Genomic DNA, 20,530 nt, shown 5'->3' on the forward strand with positions numbered 1-20,530 from the left:
GAGTGCTACGGGGCGGTAGTCATTTAGCTCAGTTACCTTAGCTTTCTTGGGAACAGGAACAATGGTGGCCCTCTTGAAGCATGTGGGAACAGCAGACTGGTATAGGGATTGATTGAATATGTCCGTAAACACACCGGCCAGCTGGTCTGCGCATGCTCTGAGGGCGCGGCTGGGGATGCCATCTGGGCCTGCAGCCTTGCGAGGGTTAACACGTTTAAATGTCTTACTCACCTCGGCTGCAGTGAAGGAGAGACCGCATGTTTTCGTTGCAGGCCGTGTCAGTGGCACTGTATTGTCCTCAAAGCGGGCAAAAAAGTTATTTAGTCTGCCTGGGAGCAAGACATCCTGGTCCGTGACTGGGCTGGGTTTCTTCCTGTAGTCCGTGATTGACTGTAGACCCTGCCACATGCCTCTTGTGTCTGAGCCGTTGAATTGAGATTCTACTTTGTCTCTGTACTGGCGCTTAGCTTGTTTGATAGCCTTGCAGAGGGAATAGCTGCACTGTTTGTATTCGGTCATGTTACCAGACACCTTGCCCTGATTAAAAGCAGTGGTTCGCGCTTTCAGTTTCACACGAATGCTGCCATCAATCCACGGTTTCTGGTTAGGGAATGTTTTAATCGTTGCTATGGGAACGACATCTTCAACGCACGTTCTAATGAACTCGCACACCGAATCAGCGTATTCGTCAATGTTGTTATCTGACGCAATACGAAACATCTCCCAGTCCACGTGATGGAAGCAGTCTTGGAGTGTGGAGTCAGCTTGGTCGGACCAGCGTTGGACAGACCTCAGCGTGGGAGCCTCTTGTTTTAGTTTCTGTCTGTAGGCAGGGATCAACAAAATGGAGTCGTGGTCAGCTTTTCCGAAAGGGGGGCGGGGCAGGGCCTTATATGCGTCGCGGAAGTTAGAGTAACAATGGTCCAAGGTCTTTCCTCCCCTGGTTGCGCAATCGATATGCTGATAAAATTTGGGGAGTCTTGTTTTCAGATTAGCCTTGTTAAAATCCCCAGCTACAATGAATGCAGCCTCCGGATAAATTGTTTCCAGTTTGCAGAGAGTTAAATAAAGTTCGTTCAGAGCCATCGATGTGTCTGCTTGGGGGGGGATATATACGGCTGTGATTATAATCGAAGATAATTCTCTTGGTAGATAATGCGGTCTACATTTGATTGTGAGGAATTCTAAATCAGGTGAACAGAAGGATTTGAGTTCCTGTATGTTTCTTTCATCGCACCATGTCACATTCTGTATGTAGGCTATATTGTCAAATATACAGCTTCGGCTCATATAATAGTCTATAGAATCAGGAGTGAGAGATGTCTGTGAGCAGTGAGTTGTTTTTCAAAGTATCTGGAAACTGTGACAGGGCTACCCACGAGCAGAGGACGATGTGTGTTTTTACAGTAGTAGCTTCAATGCAAACCCCAAAGCATTTTTTACTAAAATACTTCTAGTAAGTTAAACTCAAAGTCAATGAAAAGTCATTATTACTTAAAATGTTTACATGGAACTGACTCAAAGCTAAATGAGAAGTCACATCAACTACATTTAAAAAAGTTATGATAACAAAATAACTATTTTTCCCAGCATGCTCTATTGCAGCTGGATGTTTTTGAATTGTTTTTAATATCTGTGTTTTTGCATGTACATTGCGTGATTGATTGATCTTATACAATACAAAGATAAATAACATACATTTTTCTAAACTAATCCAATAATTTAGTTCTATTTTTTTTTTTACCTGTTACTGAAATGGTTGTTCCAGTTTAAATGGCTTAGGTAGTCTCCTCACACTGTTCCTAACTCTGGCAGTCATTATAAATACAGGGGGTAGGTAAATACAAATTCCAACTGTTGGATATCCTGACTCTGCCTGGATTTCTGTAGGAATTACACATAACTTTGGTAGCCAGCATAATGTGACTTGCAAGTATGGATGGTACATTTCCCAGGTTTTCCAGAAATCCCTGTTGGAAGATTCCTGGAAATAATTCAACCAGGGTTTTTAGAATATCAGGGAATTTTGGAAACATTTTTGCTAGGCCTCAAACTAAGGCCTTATGAGATATGTAATGTCATGAAGATATTAATTATAAAGATAAGATTAGGCTAGGAACGCACTTGGTGAAGGCCACAAGGACTGAAAATGAACGTTAAAAACGCAGTCATTGTCACGCCCTGATCTTAGAGAGCCTTTTTATTCTCTATTTTGGTTAGGTCAGGGTGTGACTAGGGTTGGCATTCTTGTTTTGTTATTTCTATGTTGGCCTGGTATGGTTCCCAATCAGAGGCAGCTGTCTATCATTGTCTCTGATTGGGGATCATATTTAGGCAGCCTTTTCCCACCTGTTTGTTGTGGGATCTTGTTTTTGTATCGTTGCCTTGAGCAGTGCAATACTGCATGTTTGTTATATTCTTTGTTGTTTTGTTGTAAGTTTCACTGTTAAATATAATGTGTGAACTCTATGCTCGCTGCGCCTTGGTCCACTCATTTCAACAAGCGTGACAGTCATGGGTGGTAACACTACAATTCACCCAAAAAAACAGGGAAACTGGGAATTTATATTGGAGGCGTGACCTAGTGGGTGTGTTACTCAACATTTTCAAGCTGATACAACTCAAATCTGGATCCCCTACAGCAGTGGTATTCAAAGTTGTGGGGAAATACAGTAGGGTCGCCAAAATTATACAAAAAATGAAGACAACAGATTATTGTATGGGACAAAGTATAAATGTTTTTGAGAAAGATTTTATTGAGTAAATGTTTTTATTGGTTTCTTTTCATTTTGAAAATAGATGAAAACGTAATGAATTGAAGGTTATTTTCTGGTGTAAAAATATAATTTAGATTTGGGGTGGGGTTGGGGTAACGAGAAATTATTGCGAAAGAAATGTGGTCTCCACAAATTCTGTTGGGTCACAGTGTCACAGTGACTTACGGTTTGAGTAACGACTAGAAAATCACTTTAAGTAAGTGTACTCAGATACACGAATTGCAAAGGTTTTGAGTAATGACAGCATATTGGGGTTTAGTGTGTAAGAGTTTGTGTGTGTGTGTGTGTGTGTGTGTGTGTGTGTGTGTGTGTGTGTGTGTGTGTGTGTGTGTGTGTGTGTGTGTGCGCGTGTGTGTATGTGTGTGTGCATGCTTGTTTGTGTTTGATTTCTGAGAATGTCGATCTTTGATGAAACAAAAGTAACCCTCTATGGCTGAACCTTCACATTACACCCACTCTGACCTTTCCCTAGCAGTCTCTACATTCATCACCACAGTGAGATAAGAAGTGCAGGGAGGAAAGTAAAGAGAGGGGGATGAAAAGGAGGACAGTGATGCCACTGTTTTGGATAGACCACCTCATAGTCCTAAGAAACACATCCCTTAACAACAAGTCACAGAGAAGAGGATTATGTGGTTGACAGGGATATGACAAAAACATATGGAGAGGGATTAATGGGAGAGAGAATTTGAGAGGAAGAGAGATTATGACCACAATTAGATGTGCAGGACGCACTGCCCCAATCCCCCTTTCCCCAATACACGTGTAAATATGGGACTATAGATTATGCCTTCCTGTGTTATACTGATGCTAAAACATGTATTCTATTCCACTGAGCCATTTACTTTATGTTCGTATTCTTAACTTTTGTTATTTCTTATTGTTGTTGCATTGTCTAGAAGGAACCTGGAAGTAAGCATTTGGTTGGATGATGTATACCAGGCGTATCCCGTACGTACCACTAATAAATCTTGAAACTTTAGGAGGATGAATGGCAGTGAGAAAGAGCTGTGTAGATGGTAGAACGTGTAATAGTGTGTAGCCTCATTCACAGCAAAGTAGGAGAACCTACTGTAAAATCAAGCCACACAATATCACAAAGTCGTGGCCTTACCAACACTATCTTCACTATATACTATGAATACATTAGCTGTAGAATTGTTCTCGTTTGGTGTTATCTACACAGCAGGTCTGAGAGCACTGTTCAAGGAGACATAACATACCTGTGTGAAGGCAGACATTACAGGGGGGTTGTATGAGAGGGAACAGTAGATGTACTGTACAGTATGAAAAACAATTATTTTCACACAAACTGATGGCATACTTAGAGGGTCAGAAGTTCAAAGGCATCGCTATGATTGACTTACTTTGCATTAGCACACTTTGGTCTGGCTCAGACCGGTTAAAGGACACGTTGTGGGGGCGTTGTGCCGGAGGCTCTCACTGAAATTGCAAGTCTTTAGTTGTCAGGTGAGGTCTTGACTAAGCCTTGGTCGGCTTCTGAACTAACTCTTAACGATCAGGGTTAAAATTAGAGTTAGCTTGTTGAAATAGTTATGGCTTTAATCTCTGCAATCGGAGAGAGGGATATGGTGAGGAGAAAGAGATATGTGAGAGAGACGGATATGGTGAGAGGAGAGAGAGATATGGTGAGAGGAGAGAGATATGGTGAGAGGAGAGAGGGATATGGTTAGAAGAGAGAGGGATATGGTGAGAGGAGGGAGAGATATGGTGAGAGGAGAGAGAGATATGGTGAGAAGAGAGAGGGATATGGTGAGAGGAGGGAGAGATGGTGAGAGGAGAGAGAGATATGGTGAGAGAGACAGATATGGTGAGAGGAGAGAGGGATATGGTGAGAAGAGGGAGAGATATGGTGAGAGGAGAGAGATATATGGTGAGAGGAGGGAGAGATATGGTGAGAGGAGAGAGATATGGTGAGAGGAGAGAGATATATGGTGAGAGGAGGGAGGGATATGGTGAGAGGAGAGAGAGATATGGTGAGAGGAGGGAGAGATATGGTGAGAGGAGAGAGAGATATGGTGAGAGGAGGGAGAGATATGGTGAGAGTAGAGAGATATGGTGAGAGGAGGGAGAGATATGGTGAGGAGAAAGAGATATGGTGAGAGAGACGGATATGGTGAGAGGAGAGAGGGATATGGTGAGGAGAAAGAGATATGGTGAGAGGAGGGAGAGATATGGTGAGGAGAAAGAGATATGGTGAGAGGAGGGAGAGATACGGTAAGGAGAAAGAGATATGGTGAGAGAGACGGATATGGTGAGAGGAGAGAGATATGGTGAGAGGAGGGAGAGATATGGTGAGAGGAGAGAGGGATATGGTGAGAGGAGGGAGAGATATGGTGAGAGGAGAGAGAGATATGGTGAGAGGAGGGAGAGATATGGTGAGAGAGACGGATATGGTGAGAGGAGAGAGATATGGTGAGAGGAGAGAGATATGGTGAGGAGAAAGGGATATGGTGAGAGGAGGGAGCGATATGGTGAGGAGAAAGAGATATGGTGAGAGAGACGGATATGGTGAGAGGAGAGAGGGATATGGTGAGGAGAAAGAGATATGGTGAGAGGAGGGAGAGATATGGTGAGGAGAAAGAGATATGGTGAGAGGAGGGAGAGATATGGTGAGGAGAAAGAGATATGGTGAGAGAGACGGATATGGTGAGAGGAGAGAGATATGGTGAGAGGAGGGAGAGATATGGTGAGAGGACAGAAGGATATGGTGAGAGGAGGGAGAGATATGGTGAGAGGAGAGAGCGATATGGTGAGAGGAGGGAGAGATATGGTGAGAGAGACGGATATGGTGAGAGGAGAGAGATATGGTGAGAGAGACGAATATGGTGAGAGGAGAGAGATATGGTGAGAGGAGGGAGAGATATGGTGAGAGGAGAGAGGGATATGGTGAGAGGAGGGAGAGATATGGTGAGAGGAGAGAGAGCTATGGTGAGAAGAGAGAGGGATATGGTGAGAGGAGGGAGAGATATGGTGAGAGGAGGGAGAGATATGGTGAGAGGAGAGAGATATGGTGAGAGGAGGGAGAGATATGGTGAGAAGGGAGAGAGATATGGTGAGAGGAGAGAGAGATATGGTGAAAGGAGAGAGAGATATGGTGAGAGGAGAGAGGGATATGGTGAGAGGAGAGAGAGATATGGTGAGAGGAGGGAGAGATATGGTGAGAGGAGGGAGAGATATGGTGAGAGGAGAGAGATATGGTGAGAGGAGAGAGGGATATGGTGAGAGGAGAGGGATATGGTGATAGGAGAGAGAGATATGGTGATAGGAGAGAGAGATATGGTGAGAGGAGAGAGAGATATGGTGAGAGGAGAGAGATATGGTGAGAGGAGAGAGGGACATGGTGATAGGAGAGAGGGATATGGTGATAGGAGAGAGAGAGATGGTGAGAGGAGAGAGAGATATGGTGAGAGGAGAGAGATAGTTAAAAGAGACACCTACCCATAGATGACTATATCAAGGCATCCAATAACATCCTTTCAAAGGTTTCATTGAGTAATCCTGAAGAACTTTAAATAACACCATATGAAACACGCCATGTCATGTAAACGTTTTAGACTGAGATAGTCATTCTGGCTGAGATCAAGACACTTCAATGCTTCTCTATTATTGCTTCCTATTTATTATTTTACTGCTGAACTTCTAGTCTTCACTCCTATTCAGACTCTGTTTCTGATATTCCTTTCATAACACACACACACACACACACACACACACACACACACACACACACACACACACACACACACACACACACACACACACACACACACACACACACACACACACCTCCCTCCTTTCCCTGGTGTGTCACCGAGCCGAAAGGTCTGGTTTCAGGCTCTCATGGTGACATCCATTAAAGCTGTGCAGTGTCTGCCCATTGGCACAGAGACACAGAGACAACCCCATTAGCACCTGGACCATTGGCCACAACAACAGCCTTACCTGCATTATTCACACTGACTCTACTAATGAGCAAACCATATAGCCTTCACACAAACACACACACACACACACACACACAAACGCAGAAACACATGAAAACAGGAACGCACACACATACACACTCCGGCCAAGAGGACCAATCTTACACTATAAATAGATACTTTGTAACCTTGCCCAGATACAGAAAAAAAAATGTTTTACTGATGCCTTTTAGCCACATCAAAGTGAGAAATGGTCTGAGTCAGGGATGGACTACTCCATGCTGAATCACAATAGGGATCTGAGGTCAGATTAATGAGGGATTTGGAAACATTGTTTGTTAGTGTAAATGGTTGATTGAACACAATGGGCATGTATTACAATGCCGTGTATGTAATCAGCTGGATGACGGCAGGACATTGATGTCAGTATTTCCCATATGTTTCTAATTTATGTATTTTTTCAACACCTGTGACACCACTGTCAACCTTATAATTTTATTTATATTTTTCTAAAAACAGTTAATCTCTTCCTTCATCCTGCCATGTCACTCAATCTTTATCCTTCCCTCCACCTCATCCCTTCATCGTTGGTCAGTTTGCATGTATCTCACTAATACACACAGTACACACTAACAGACAGAGTACACACTAATACATACAGCACACACTAATACACACAGTACCCACTAATACACACAGTACCCACTAATACACACAGTACCCACTAATACACACAGTACACACAAATACCCACAGTACACAATAATATGTACAATACCCACTAACACAAACAGTACACACTAATACACACAGTACCCACTAATGCACACAGTATCCACTAATACACACAGTACCCACTAATACGCACAGTACCGATAAAAACACACAGTGCACACTAATACACACAGTACACACAAATACCCACAGTACACACTAATACGTACAATACCTACTAATACACACAGGGGAGAGGGGGGGAGAGGGAGGGGGGAGAGGGAGACAGAGAGAGGGGAGAGGGGGAGAGGGAGACAGAGAGATGGGCAAGGGGGAGAGGGAGACAGAGAGAGGGGCGAGGGGCGAGGGGGAGAGGGAGACAGAGAGAGGGGCGAGGGGCGAGGGGGAGAGGGAGAGGGAGACAGAGAGAGGGTGGAGAGGGAGACAGAGAGAGGGGAGAGGGGGAGAGGGAGGCAGAGAGAGGGGTGAGGGGGAGAGGGAGACAGAGAGAGGGGCGAGGGTGAGAGGGAGACAGAGAGAGGGTGGAGAGGGAGACAGAGAGAGGGGAGAGGGGGAGAGGGAGGCAGAGAGAGGGGCGAGGGGGAGAGGGAGACAGAGAGATGGGCGAGGGGGAGAGGGAGACAGAGAGAGGGTGGAGAGGGAGACAGAGAGAGGGGAGAGGGGGAGAGGGAGGCAGAGAGAGGGGCGAGGGGGAGAGGGAGACAGAGAGAGGGGAGAGGGAGGCAGAGAGATGGGCGAGGGGGAGAGGGAGACAGAGAGAGGGGCGAGGGGGATAGGGAGACAGAGAGAGGGTGGAGAGGGAGACAGAGAGAGGGTGGAGAGGGAGACAGAGAGAGGGGCGAGGGGGAGAGGGAGACAGAGAGAGGGGCGAGGGGGAGAGGGAGACAGAGAGAGGGGAGAGGGGGAGAGGGAGGCAGAGAGAGGGGCGAGGGGGAGAGGGAGACAGAGAGAGGGGAGAGGGGGAGAGGGAGGCAGAGAGAGGGGCGAGGGAGAGAGGGAGACAGAGAGAGGGTGGAGAGGGAGACAGAGATAGGGGAGAGGGGGAGAGGGAGGCAGAGAGAGGGGCGAGGGGGAGAGGGAGACAGAGAGAGGGTGGAGAGGGAGACAGAGAGAGGGGAGAGGGGGAGAGGGAGGCAGAGAGAGGGCAGAGGGGGAGAGGGAGGCAGAGAGAGGGGCGAGGGGGAGAGGGAGACAGAGAGAGGGGCGAGGGGGAGAGGGAGACAGAGAGAGGGGCGAGGGGGAGAGGGAGGCAGAGAGAGGGTGGAGAGGGAGACAGAGAGAGGGGAGAGGGGGAGAGGGAGGCAGAGAGAGGGGCGAGGGGGAGAGGGAGACAGAGAGAGGGGCGAGGGGGAGAGGGAGACAGAGAGAGGGGCGAGGGGGAGAGGGAGGCAGAGAGAGGGTGGAGAGGGAGACAGAGAGAGGGGAGAGGGGGCAGAGAGAGGGGCGAGGGGGAGAGGGAGACAGAGAGAGGGGCGAGGGGGAGAGGGAGACAGAGAGAGGGTGGAGAGGGAGACAGAGAGAGGGGAGAGGGGGAGAGGGAGGCAGAGAGAGGGGCGAGGGGGAGAGGGAGACAGAGAGAGGGGCGAGGGGAGAGGGGGATAGGGAGACAGAGAGAGGGGCGAGGGAGAGAGGGAGACAGAGAGAGGGGAGAAGGGGAGAGGGAGACAGAGAGAGGGGCGAGGGGGAGAGGGAGACAGAGAGATGGGGAGAGCAAAAGCGACAGCAGCATTATTACTCTGGCTAACGTCTGCCTCCTGATTCTAACACCCCCAGAAAGCGCTACAAATAGACCACTCTGATTGGCCCAGACCTCCACCAATTATAGCACAGGAATGTAAGGTGCCTTTAGGTTATACCCAACCCCCAAAAAATTGAGAGAGAGAGAGAGGCTGGCAGTGTTTCACAGGCGTGCGGTAGTGCAGAGGTTTCTCCACTGAAGAGAGGTTCTGTCAGAGTGAATTCTCTGGTGTTGCTACTGCTGGAGTAAATGCATCACCGGGGATACACTGCAGTTAACACTGCATTGGAGAATACAGTGGTGGTTAATACTGAGGTTTGGATGGCAGTGGTGCTCTCAAAGCATCACCTTTCAACTGCAACAACCAAAGTCACATAACTGCAACAACCAGACCCTGTTTCTGAAGACCTTCACCTGGAGAGACAGAAACAGAGACAGAGACAGAGACAGAGACAGAGACAGAGACAGAGACAGAGACAGAGACAGACAGACAGACAGACAGACAGACAGACAGACAGACAGACAGACAGACAGACAGACAGAGACAGACAGACAGTTGAGGAGTTGGACAAGTCCTCCATAATTTAAAAGTTTTTCCTCTGAGAAGTAAAGAATAGCTAGCATTTCAGTGAAAGAGGATAAACGTCATAGGCAGGAGAGAGGATCCTTAAACAGAGCATCTAAACTGGAATTGACGGGGGGAGAGTGGAAGGGTACTACAGGATGCTTCTGGGTAAGTGGCAGATTGATCATAGTTGATAAAGTCCTTGTATTTAGGTTACGTTTTGGCCTTCCCAGACTGTAATTCGTTATCTCTCTATTTGGGTAAGGTTCCAGGTGGCACTAACTAAGGAAAAATCTATTAGCTGGTAAAGACGGTATTTTAAGCTGTGTTCAAGTTTATACTGCTGTGTGGGTAGGCTACTTGTACTGTACACATAAATAACTACTATCATCATATGTAAAACATATCAAGATTACATACAGCAGCACTGTTGTTGTGGAATTGTAAGATATTACTTGTTAGATATTGCTGCACTGTAAGAACTAGAAGCACAAGCATTTCGCTACACTTGCAATAACATCTGCTAACCATGTGTATGTGACCAATAAACTTTTGATTTGATTTGGATTTGATTTATGACTGTTTTTAAATAAGTGGACTATCAAATGAAGGGTGAATGGTATGACCAGTAAGAAACGGCTCATCGGATGAAAGGTGATTTCAGGAAGAGAGCTAAGAGGGATGAATGACTATTGATGTGTTGTTTTATGCTGATAAGCTCCTATAGTGTTACCGTTTTACAGTTGTTTTATGCTGATAAGCTCCTATAGTGTTACCGTTTTACAGTTGTTTTATGCTGATAAGCTCCTATAGTGTTACCGTTTTATAGTTGTTTTATGCTGATAAGCTCCTATAGTGTTACCGTTTTACAGTTGTTTTATGCTGATAAGCTCCTATAGTGTTACCATTTTACAGTTGTTTTATGCTGATAAGCTCCTATAGTGTTACCGTTTTACAGTTGTTTTATGCTGATAAGCTCCTATAGTGTTACCGTTTTACAGTTGTTTTATGCTGATAAGCTCCTGTTAGTATTACCATTGCACAGTTGTTTTATGCTGCGTAGTGGTTTAGTATACTACATGGGTATAGAATGATCACAATGGTAAGTAGATTCAGGAGGACTGGGAGACAGTGGAGGAGCAGAGGAGCAGTCTGTTAACGAGCTCTCACGCTCTCAGACCCACATTGCTTAATGCATGCTTGTGCGCACACACACACACACATACACACACACACACACACACACACACACACACACACACACACACACACACACACACACACACACACACACAGACACACACACAGACACACACACACACACACACACACACACAAACACACAGTCCGTTGGATTGTCAGATAATTTAATAAGTTAACACAGCAGAGAGTCAATCTACAAGATATGAGGCCCCTCTGTTTGTTCTACACATTCAGGAGTCTCACACACTCTCAAACAAGCTAGCACAATATGCATACACACACACACACACACACACACACACACACACACGCTCTATCTTTTCACTGAGGTTAGTGAAGCTTGGAGAGGATGAATACATTATTGACCCAGTGTCCAGTAAGCCCGGAATGCAATACAGCTTGATGTCCTTTCTGCCAACACTGTTTGTGTGTGTGTGTGTGTGTGTGTGTGTGTGTGTGTGTGTGTGTGTGTGTGTGTGTGTGTGTGTGTGTGTGCATATTGTGCTAGCTTGTTTGAGAGTGTGTGTTTATGTGTGTGCATATGGATGCATTTACCCAGAGCCATATATTTCCCTTTGATCTCTAATTGACCTTGAGTACATCCTGAAGACTCTGCCCGGGTTGTGGCTGGAAACTCCCACTTTCAGCCACGTCAGATCTTTAAACATCTACTGTCTGACCTATGATCTAAATGACATGTATGGTGAATGACATATCATTTTCCTCCACAAGGAGACACCTACAGCCTGCAGTCTGAAACAGTCATCCATGGTCTAAGTAATGACAGTTAATTATGTTGACAATGAGAGAGGAATAGTGCTGTGTGGAGAGAAAGAAGAGAGAGAGGTTGATGAGAGAGAGAGGGGGGGGGGGGTTGAGAGAGAGAAAGAGAGAGAGGGGGTGAGAGAGAGAGAGAGAGAGAGAGAGAAAGAGAGAGAGAGAGAGAGAGAGAGAGAGAGAGAAAGGAAGGAAGGAAGGAAGGAAGTGTTTGTGATGCCTGGTTGTCAGTGTAAATGTCCTCACCAATGGAAGGAGATGATAACCTCAAAGAAACATGTCAGCTATCAGTTTGACCTTACACATGTGCACTACCGTTCAAATGTTTGGGGTCACTTAGAAATGTCCTTGTTCCTGAAAGAAAAGCTTATTTTTTTGCCAGTTAAAATAACATCAAATTGATCAGAAATACAGTGTAGACATTGTTAATGTTGTAAATGGCTATTGTAGCTGGAAACGGCTGATTTTTTAATGGAATATCTACATAGGCGTACAGAGGCCCATTATCAGCAACCATCACTCCTGTGTTCTAATGGCATGTTGTGTTAGCTAATCCAAGTTAATCATTTTAAAGGGTTAATTGATCATTAGAAAACCCTTTTGCAATTATGTTAGCACAGCTGAATAACTGTTGTACTGATTAAAGAAGCAATAAAACTAGTCTTCTTTAGACTAGTTGAGTATCTGGAGCATTGGCATTTGTGGGTTCAAAATGGCTCAAAGGCTCAAAATACAGGCTCAAAATGGCCAGAAACAAAGTACTTTCTTCTGAAACTCTTCAGCCTTTTCTTGTCTGAGATATGATGTTTATTCAGTGTGAGAAATTGCCAAGAAACTGAAGATCTCGTACAAAGCTGTGTACTACTCCCTTCACAAAACATTGCAAACTGGCTCTAACCAGAATAGAAAGAGGAGTACTATTTATTGAAGCTGCTAGTTGAGGACTTGTGAGGAAATGTTGGTATTCAGCACTGGAGCCTGCTAATATGATAATGCTAGCTTCTTGCACAGGGGGAATGGAGAATATAATTTAGTAACCATTGCTAGATTTTCATTAAGAATATTTTAGACTGGAGAGTTTTAGGTCTTTATTTATTTAGAGAGCCACTATTCCCCCCCCCCAACACACACACACATGCGCACACTCCAGCCGTCCAAATGCAAAAGTGGTCCATAAACAACATCATGACCTTTAAATAAAGGCAAGGCAGTGAGGGATGAAACATAATGACATTTAAGATGGGTAAATTTCACTGCCTTCCCATGTATTTGAAAGGCTGATACACATCAACATTTTCTGTTACAGCAGATGCTTCTGTTTTAGCAGATGCTTTTATTCAGAGCAACATACAGTTTCATACTTTCTTTCCATACTAGTCCCCAATGGGAATCAAACCCCACAACCCTGCCTTTGCAAGTGCCATGCTCTACCAACTGAGCCATGCAGGACACTGGTCAAGGCTCTTTTTATTGTCACAAACCTACCAGCAGGCTAGCAGAGACTTTGAGCTTAGATACGGTCAAACTCACAGGGATGCCTTTAATTCTTTATAGGACATGTTTAAGAGAAAGAACACACACACACACACACACACACACACACACACACACACACACACACACACACACACACACACACACACACACACACACACACACACACACACACACACACACACACACACACACACACACACACACACACACACACACAGGGCTGACTTGGCTGGATTTGAGTTGTCCTGCCCCTCTGTAATGCGTGACTCATTTGTCCCTGTCACCTCGTCTCAGTAGCTGTGACCTGGGTTAAGCCCGTTCTGGAGCAGAGCCCTACACACACACTGGCAAACACACTGACACACACTCTGACAGCACAACTCACTGCAGTCACTCCTGGACTGGTCAACACTGACCCTGGCCCAGATGACACAATGACTCCAATGAGACACTCACAGAGTAGGACATACACAGGAAACACCAACCACATTTCTGCAAGGACCAATAGACAAAAAACACACACAGAATTTCCATTCAACTGACCCTGACCAGATGTTGAAATAAAGCACATTTAATGTAGTGTAACTGGATCATTAAGATTGACCACACCGTTGGCAACATTTCATACACGTATTTAGCCATGGGTCTGACTATATTATTAGCGCAATGACAGAACTGACTACACAGTAGCCTACATGTGCAGTGCAGTTGTTGACAGCATTATCTTTCTCTCTGTAGCCATCTCCCACCTGCATGGCTATACAAGCAGTCTTAAATGCATTGATTGACTTGAATACTGTTACTCTCTCTCTTGGTGAGCTCAGCTGCATTGCTATAGATACCAGCAGATGGTAAATCCTCTGTCCATTAACCCGTGGTCACCTTGGGCTCACCTCAAAATATGCAGTATGCCCCCCTCCCCCACCAACACAGCTCTCTCTCTCAATCCATCTCATCTACTTCCTCCCCTCCTCTCTCTCCTCCACTTTGACCTCCCCACCAACACAGCTCTCTCTCTCAATCCATCTCATCTACTTCCTCCCCTCCTCTCTCTCCTCCACTTTGACCTCCCCCCATTCTTCTCCCTCTGCCCCAATGCTGTTACTCTCTCTCTTTACCTTTTCCTTAATCTCTTATTGCCTTCCTCCCCATCCCACCCTATCCCATCCCTGTCTCTCAATCTTAATCAGATGCGATTGACTGCTGGGTCTGTGAGTAGTGATCGGCAGAACACACATCATTTCAGACATTTTACTGAGACTCCACTTCTATGGGGTTGGAGAAAAGGCACCAGAGAGGGAGTGACAGAGAACATGAAATGAAAAGAGAAAGTGACATGACAAAGAATAATGATTTAAGGTAGGAGGGTAAATGTGCTTGTCTGTAACCTTACTTCTCTGATCATCAAACACAGACCTCTGGATTACTGTCCTAAACATGCTGCCGTCTTTTGGTGGCAGGTCATTCCATGTTATGGTACTAAGACTGCAGAACTCTCCACCAAAAGGTATTAGGACGATACAAATAACCTCTTTTAAATCCAAGAACATACAAAAACGCATCTTTGTTCTCTGTCCTATCTTGGCCTCTTAATCTGTTGTGATGTCTTGTGGTTTTATCTGGTTCTCTCTTCTATTTGACCTTTGTCTGTTTCACTCTTAATGCGTCAGTGTGCTTGTTCTGCAACTACCTTTTGTAATGTTTTTACTTCAAACGTTTTAAGATGTCCTGTGTTTGTTGTTCACTCTATCGTGAGAGGTGTCCTTGGGTTTGGTTGAGGTGTTCCATAAATAAGACAAACAGCCAGTCATCATTATTATCATAGTCTGTCTCAGTGGGGTGCAGCGGGCAAATTATGGAGGTGCTCGCTCAATGGAACACCGCCCTGCACCATCATCATCACAATGCCTTCAGTAGAACAGTGCCCTGCACCATCATCATCACAATGTCTTCAGTAGAACACCACCCTGCACCATCATCATCACAATGCCTTCAGTAGAACACTGCCCTGCACCATCATCATCACAATGCCTTCAGTAGAACACCGCCCTGCACCATCATCATCACAATGCCTTCAGTAGAACACCACCCTGCACCATCATCATCACAATGCCTTCAGTAGAACACCGCCCTGCACCATCATCATCAAAATGCCTTCAGTAGAACACCGCCCTGCACCATCATCATCACAATGCCTTCAGTAGAACACCGTCCTGCACCATCATCATCACAATGCCTTCAGTAGAACAGTGCCCTGCACCATCATCATCACAATGCCTTCAGTAGAACAGTGCCCTGCACCATCATCATCACAATGCCTTCAGTAGAACAGTGCCCTGCACCATCATCATCACAATGCCTTCAGTAGAACACCGCCCTGCACCATCATCATCACAATGCCCTCAGTAGAACACCGCCCTGCACCATCATCATCACAATGCCTTCAGTAGAACACCGCCCTGCACCATCATCATCACAATGCCTTCAGTAGAACAGTGCCCTGCACCATCATCATCACAATGCCTTCAGTAGAACACTGCACTGCACCATCATCATCACAATGCCTTCAGTAGAACACTGCCCTGCACCATCATCATCATCGCAATGCCCTCAGTAGAACACCGCCCTGCACCATCATCATCACAATGCCCTCAGTAGAACACCGCCCTGCACCATCATCATCACAATGCCTTCAGTAGAACACCGCCCTGCACCATCATCATCACAATGCCTTCAGTAGAACACCACCCTGCACCATCATCATCACAATGCCTTCAGTAGAACACCACCCTGCACCATCATCATCACAATGCCTTCAGTAGAACACCGCCCTGCACCCTCATCATCACAATGCCTTCAGTAGAACACTGCCCTGCACCATCATCATCACAATGCCTTCAGTAGAACAGTGCCCTGCACCATCATCATCACAATGCCTTCAGTAGAACACCGCCCTGCCCCATCATCATCACAATGCCCTCAGTAGAACATCGCCCTGCACCATCATCATCACAATGCCTTCAGTAGAACACCGCCCTGCACCATCATCATCACAATGCCCTCAGTAGAACACCGCCCTGCACCATCATCATCACAATGCCTTCAGTAGAACACCGCCCTGCATCATCATCATCACAATGCCTTCAGTAGAACACCGCCCTGCACCATCATCATCACAATGCCTTCAGTAGAACACCGCCCTGCATCATCATCATCACAATGCCTTCAGTAGAACACCACCCTACACCATCATCATCACAATGCCTTCAGTAGAACATGACCCTGCACCATCATCATCACAATGCCTTCAGTAGAACACCACCCTACACCATCATCATCACAATGCCTTCAGTAGAACACCGCCCTGCACCCTCATCATCACAATGCCTTCAGTAGAACACTGCCCTGCACCATCATCATCACAATGCCTTCAGTAGAACAGTGCCCTGCACCATCATCATCACAATGCCTTCAGTAGAACACCGCCCTGCCCCATCATCATCACAATGCCCTCAGTAGAACATCGCCCTGCACCATCATCATCACAATGCCTTCAGTAGAACACAACCCTGCACCATCATCATCACAATGCCTTCAGTAGAACACCGCCCTGCATCATCATCATCACAATGCCCTCAGTAGCCTAACAACACATCTAATCAGCCAATTTGTCAGTGAGTGTGTGTGAGTGTGTGTGTGTGTGTGTGTGTGTGTGTGTGTGTGTGTGTGTGCGTGTGCGTGTGCATGCGTGCATGGGTGTGTGTGTGTGTGTGTGTGTGTGTGCATGTGTGTGAGAGACAGATTAGATGTGTGTGTGAGTACTCTGTACATGTGTAGTGTACGGTACTGAATGTGTGTATAACATTTCATTCATTAATAAAGAGTGAATGAAATGTATAACTGCAGAGGAGTCTGAAGCGGCAGGGAGAGAGTATAGTCGTGTTCAACTACTGCACAGTGAAAGCTTAGCAGACACACATGCACGCACGCACGCACACACACACACACACACACACACACACACACACACACACACACACACACACACACACACACACACACACACACACACACACACACATACACACACACACACACACACACACACACACACACACACACACACACACACACACACACACACGCACACACACGCACACACACACGCATGAAAACACGAGCACGTTAACCCAGTCAATGACTGAATATACCTACACACACTGTTTTTCTCTCCATCACACACATTGTCTGAAGACAGTGCAGAATTGTATTTAAAAAAATACTTATAAATCACATACGCGCTTCTAAATCCCACACAGTTTTTCCAAACTTTCCCAAACTCACATTCTTCCCCAAACACAGAGCGAGCACTTGTCAAAGTTCCCAGTGAGCTCTGAGGCAGCATTTAAACCTGACCACTGAGGTGCAGAACATCTATCATTAAAGCCCGGTGAAGACTGAAGTTAACTATGTATTCTCCCTCACATCCTCTATGCCTCTCTCTCTCTCTGTACTGCTGAACTAGCCTCCAGAGGAACACTAATAGATCATTATGTGAATGAATGTCAGGCCAGTGAGGTGATATGACAGGAACACGTTGTGCCCTGGTAGTTATTGTGTGTCTTTTAAGAATCAACTTCTGATGGCACTGTAATTATAGTTTAGGACTGGAGGAGAGATAATGAGAGAACATCTCATTCTAGGAGCTGACTGAATAAATCTGTCTTATATATGCATGTACTCATTTCCAATGACAACTGTAATAATTCATAAGTGTGTGTGTGCTGTGTGTACATTGTGTGTGTATGCGCTGTGTGTGTACACTCTGTGTGTGTGTGTGTGTGTGTGTGTGTGTGTGTGTGTGTGTGTGTGTGTGTGTGTGTGTGTGTGTGTGTGTGTGTGTGTGTGTGAGCTGTGTGAGCTGTGTGAGTGTAAAGTTACCACTGCTCCTTTGAAAAAGTAATCAGCATTTGATGTCTGTGACTTTAGCTAGTTAGCTGTGTGTGTTGCATGCTTGTGTTTGTGTTTGTATATGTGTGTTTGCCTGCATGTGGATGTTTGCGTGTGTGTGCCCCCTGCGTAGGTCGAAATAGCTGCGTTTGGCTGGAGGGTAAGCTAAGCTGCAGTAAAATATGATTTCATTCCCAGTCTTTCACAGCGGCAGAATGCGACACAGAGAGAGAATTATCTTTCCCCTGCACAAAAACATTAGCACTGTGGTTCTGTGACAAGCAATTGCGTTTAGAATACTTTCCTGAGCAGCATTTTGTCTGCAGAGCAACTGAGGACTAAATAGCAATCCATCTCTGTAACTGATGCGTTGTGCGATTTATTGCCCTGATAATAATTGTAATCATCTATCTCCTGAAAGGCTGTCTGCGCAGAGTAAGTCACTTCACAATGGACAAGACAAATCCAGCAGATGCAGTGGATAAGGGATCTGTAGTACGCTCATAATTGTCTCATGCTATGCTATCATCTCAGCCCTCCCCTCCGTGCTTTCTGGCAGCAGTTACATAGCCTTTTCTCAGGAGCCTGTGGTAATCCAATACAGTAGGTAGCTAGCTCGTCTCACAACCGGCTGTGCAGCAACAGCCCCATTTACATGAAGATGTGGGCAGACTGGCATCATCATGTGCTCAGCTTAATGCTAAAATAATCCACAGTGTGTGTGTGTGTGTGAGTAGGTGAGTGAGTGAGTGAGGGAGTGAGTGAGTGAGTGAGTGTGTGTGTAGCATTGGGCTCAATGCAGTGGTTTATCGGGGGAGATGGTGGGGAGACACATCAGTAGCCTCTGGTTCCCCTGATCGGAGTGAGATAGAGTTAGAGATAGAGACAGAGATAGGCAGGGAATACTGAGAGGCTCGACTACATCACTGACTTTGACATTACCTCTGTGATCATTACATCTGAATCGGGTAAATTAATTGCCAATTTCAGCATCTTTAGTCACAGCTGTGTATGCACATGGGGGTGGTGAGTCTGGGGGGGGGGGGGGGGGGGGTTGTTGGTTATACTATCCTTATCTCCTTATTAGGGCCAGAAGTCCTCACAAGGATAGTAAAACAAGGACAATTCGGACAAGTTGGGACATGTCACCGTTCACCACAAGGAAAATTGGGTCTTTTAGGATTAGGGGTTTGGTTTATCACTAGGGTTACAGATGTTTGGTCCTCACAAGGATAGTAAAACAAATGTGTGTGTGTGTGTGTGTATGTGTGTGTGTGTGTGTGTGTGTGTGTGTGTGTGTGTGTGTGTGGTCTAACGTTTACTATCCTTTTGGGTTCCAAAAGCCCTAACAAGGATAGTTAAACAAAATAATACTGGGGATTTCACTGGTCCCCAAAAGTGTTTAATGCTTAGAGGTTAGGTTTAGGTTGACAACTAGAGTTAGCATTAGGGTTAGGGGTTAGGATTAGGGTAAGGAGTTAGGGATAGGGTTAGTTTTAGAGTTAGGTTAAGGCTTAAGAGTTAGGGTTATGTTTAGTTTTGGTTTTAGAGTTAGGTTAAGGGTTAGGGTTAGGAGTTAGGGTTAGTATTAGGGTTAGGAGTTAGGGTTAGGTTTAGTTTTAGAGTTAGTTTAAGGGTTAGGGTTAGGGTTAAGAGTTAGGGTTAGGATTAGGGTTAGGAGTTAGGGTTAGACTTAGTTTTAGAGTTAGGTTAAGGGTTAAGGGTTAGGGTTAGGAGTTAGGGTTAGGTTTAGTTTTAGAGTTAGGTTAAGGGCTAAGGTTTAAAGTTAGGGGTGAGGAAAAATCAACATTTTAATGGGAATACATTTTATGGTCCTCACTTGAACAGTAAAACCAACGTGTGTGTATATGTGTGTGTTCATGAGTGTCTGTGAGCCATGTGCTCTTGCTAGACTGTCGGGGGAGACTGGGAATTTATGGAGGTCAGACGTGTCAAGATCAAATGAGATACAGTACATCAACATAAGCATTACACTAAAGTAGTTAGGTAGCAATCCTATAATACATTTTTTATTTGTATATCATTTCTGTATGTAAAAAAAAAGCATAATTTACAGTATATTTTAACATCTCTATGAAGCATCCCAAGGCCATCTTTAGTCTGTCACTGTGAGTAGTTGTGTCAAGTGTCTGTCATCTGTGAGTCAGCACAGTGGATATTAAGAATTATCCCAATAGAATCAATGTCTGTGCCAGCACCAACATTTTATTACCATTATCAAAGTCTTCAGCCTTCAGACCAAGACATCCCGAAAATGGGTCTTCTCATGAAAACGTCTGTAGCGTCCAGATATGACCCCACAATCGAAAGGTGAGACTCT

At 45.4% G+C, this 20,530-nt stretch overlaps 1 protein-coding gene across 2 annotated transcripts in view; it reads left to right on the forward strand.

Annotated features, from left to right (window-relative positions):
- The first annotated feature begins 9,376 nt into the window (after positions 1-9,376).
- Positions 9,377-20,530, forward strand: part of LOC110528109 (zinc finger protein 385A) — a 47,119-nt gene continuing 35,965 nt past the window's right edge. For both annotated transcript variants that reach the window (XM_036983659.1, XM_036983660.1), the window contains exon 1: positions 9,377-9,930. In XM_036983659.1, coding sequence (XP_036839554.1) covers positions 9,921-9,930 — 10 coding nt within the window. In that variant the 5' untranslated portion in view covers positions 9,377-9,920. The remainder of the gene's footprint in view (positions 9,931-20,530) is intronic.

Source organism: Oncorhynchus mykiss, chromosome 7, assembly GCF_013265735.2.
Source record: "Oncorhynchus mykiss isolate Arlee chromosome 7, USDA_OmykA_1.1, whole genome shotgun sequence".
NCBI lineage: Eukaryota > Metazoa > Chordata > Actinopteri > Salmoniformes > Salmonidae > Oncorhynchus > Oncorhynchus mykiss.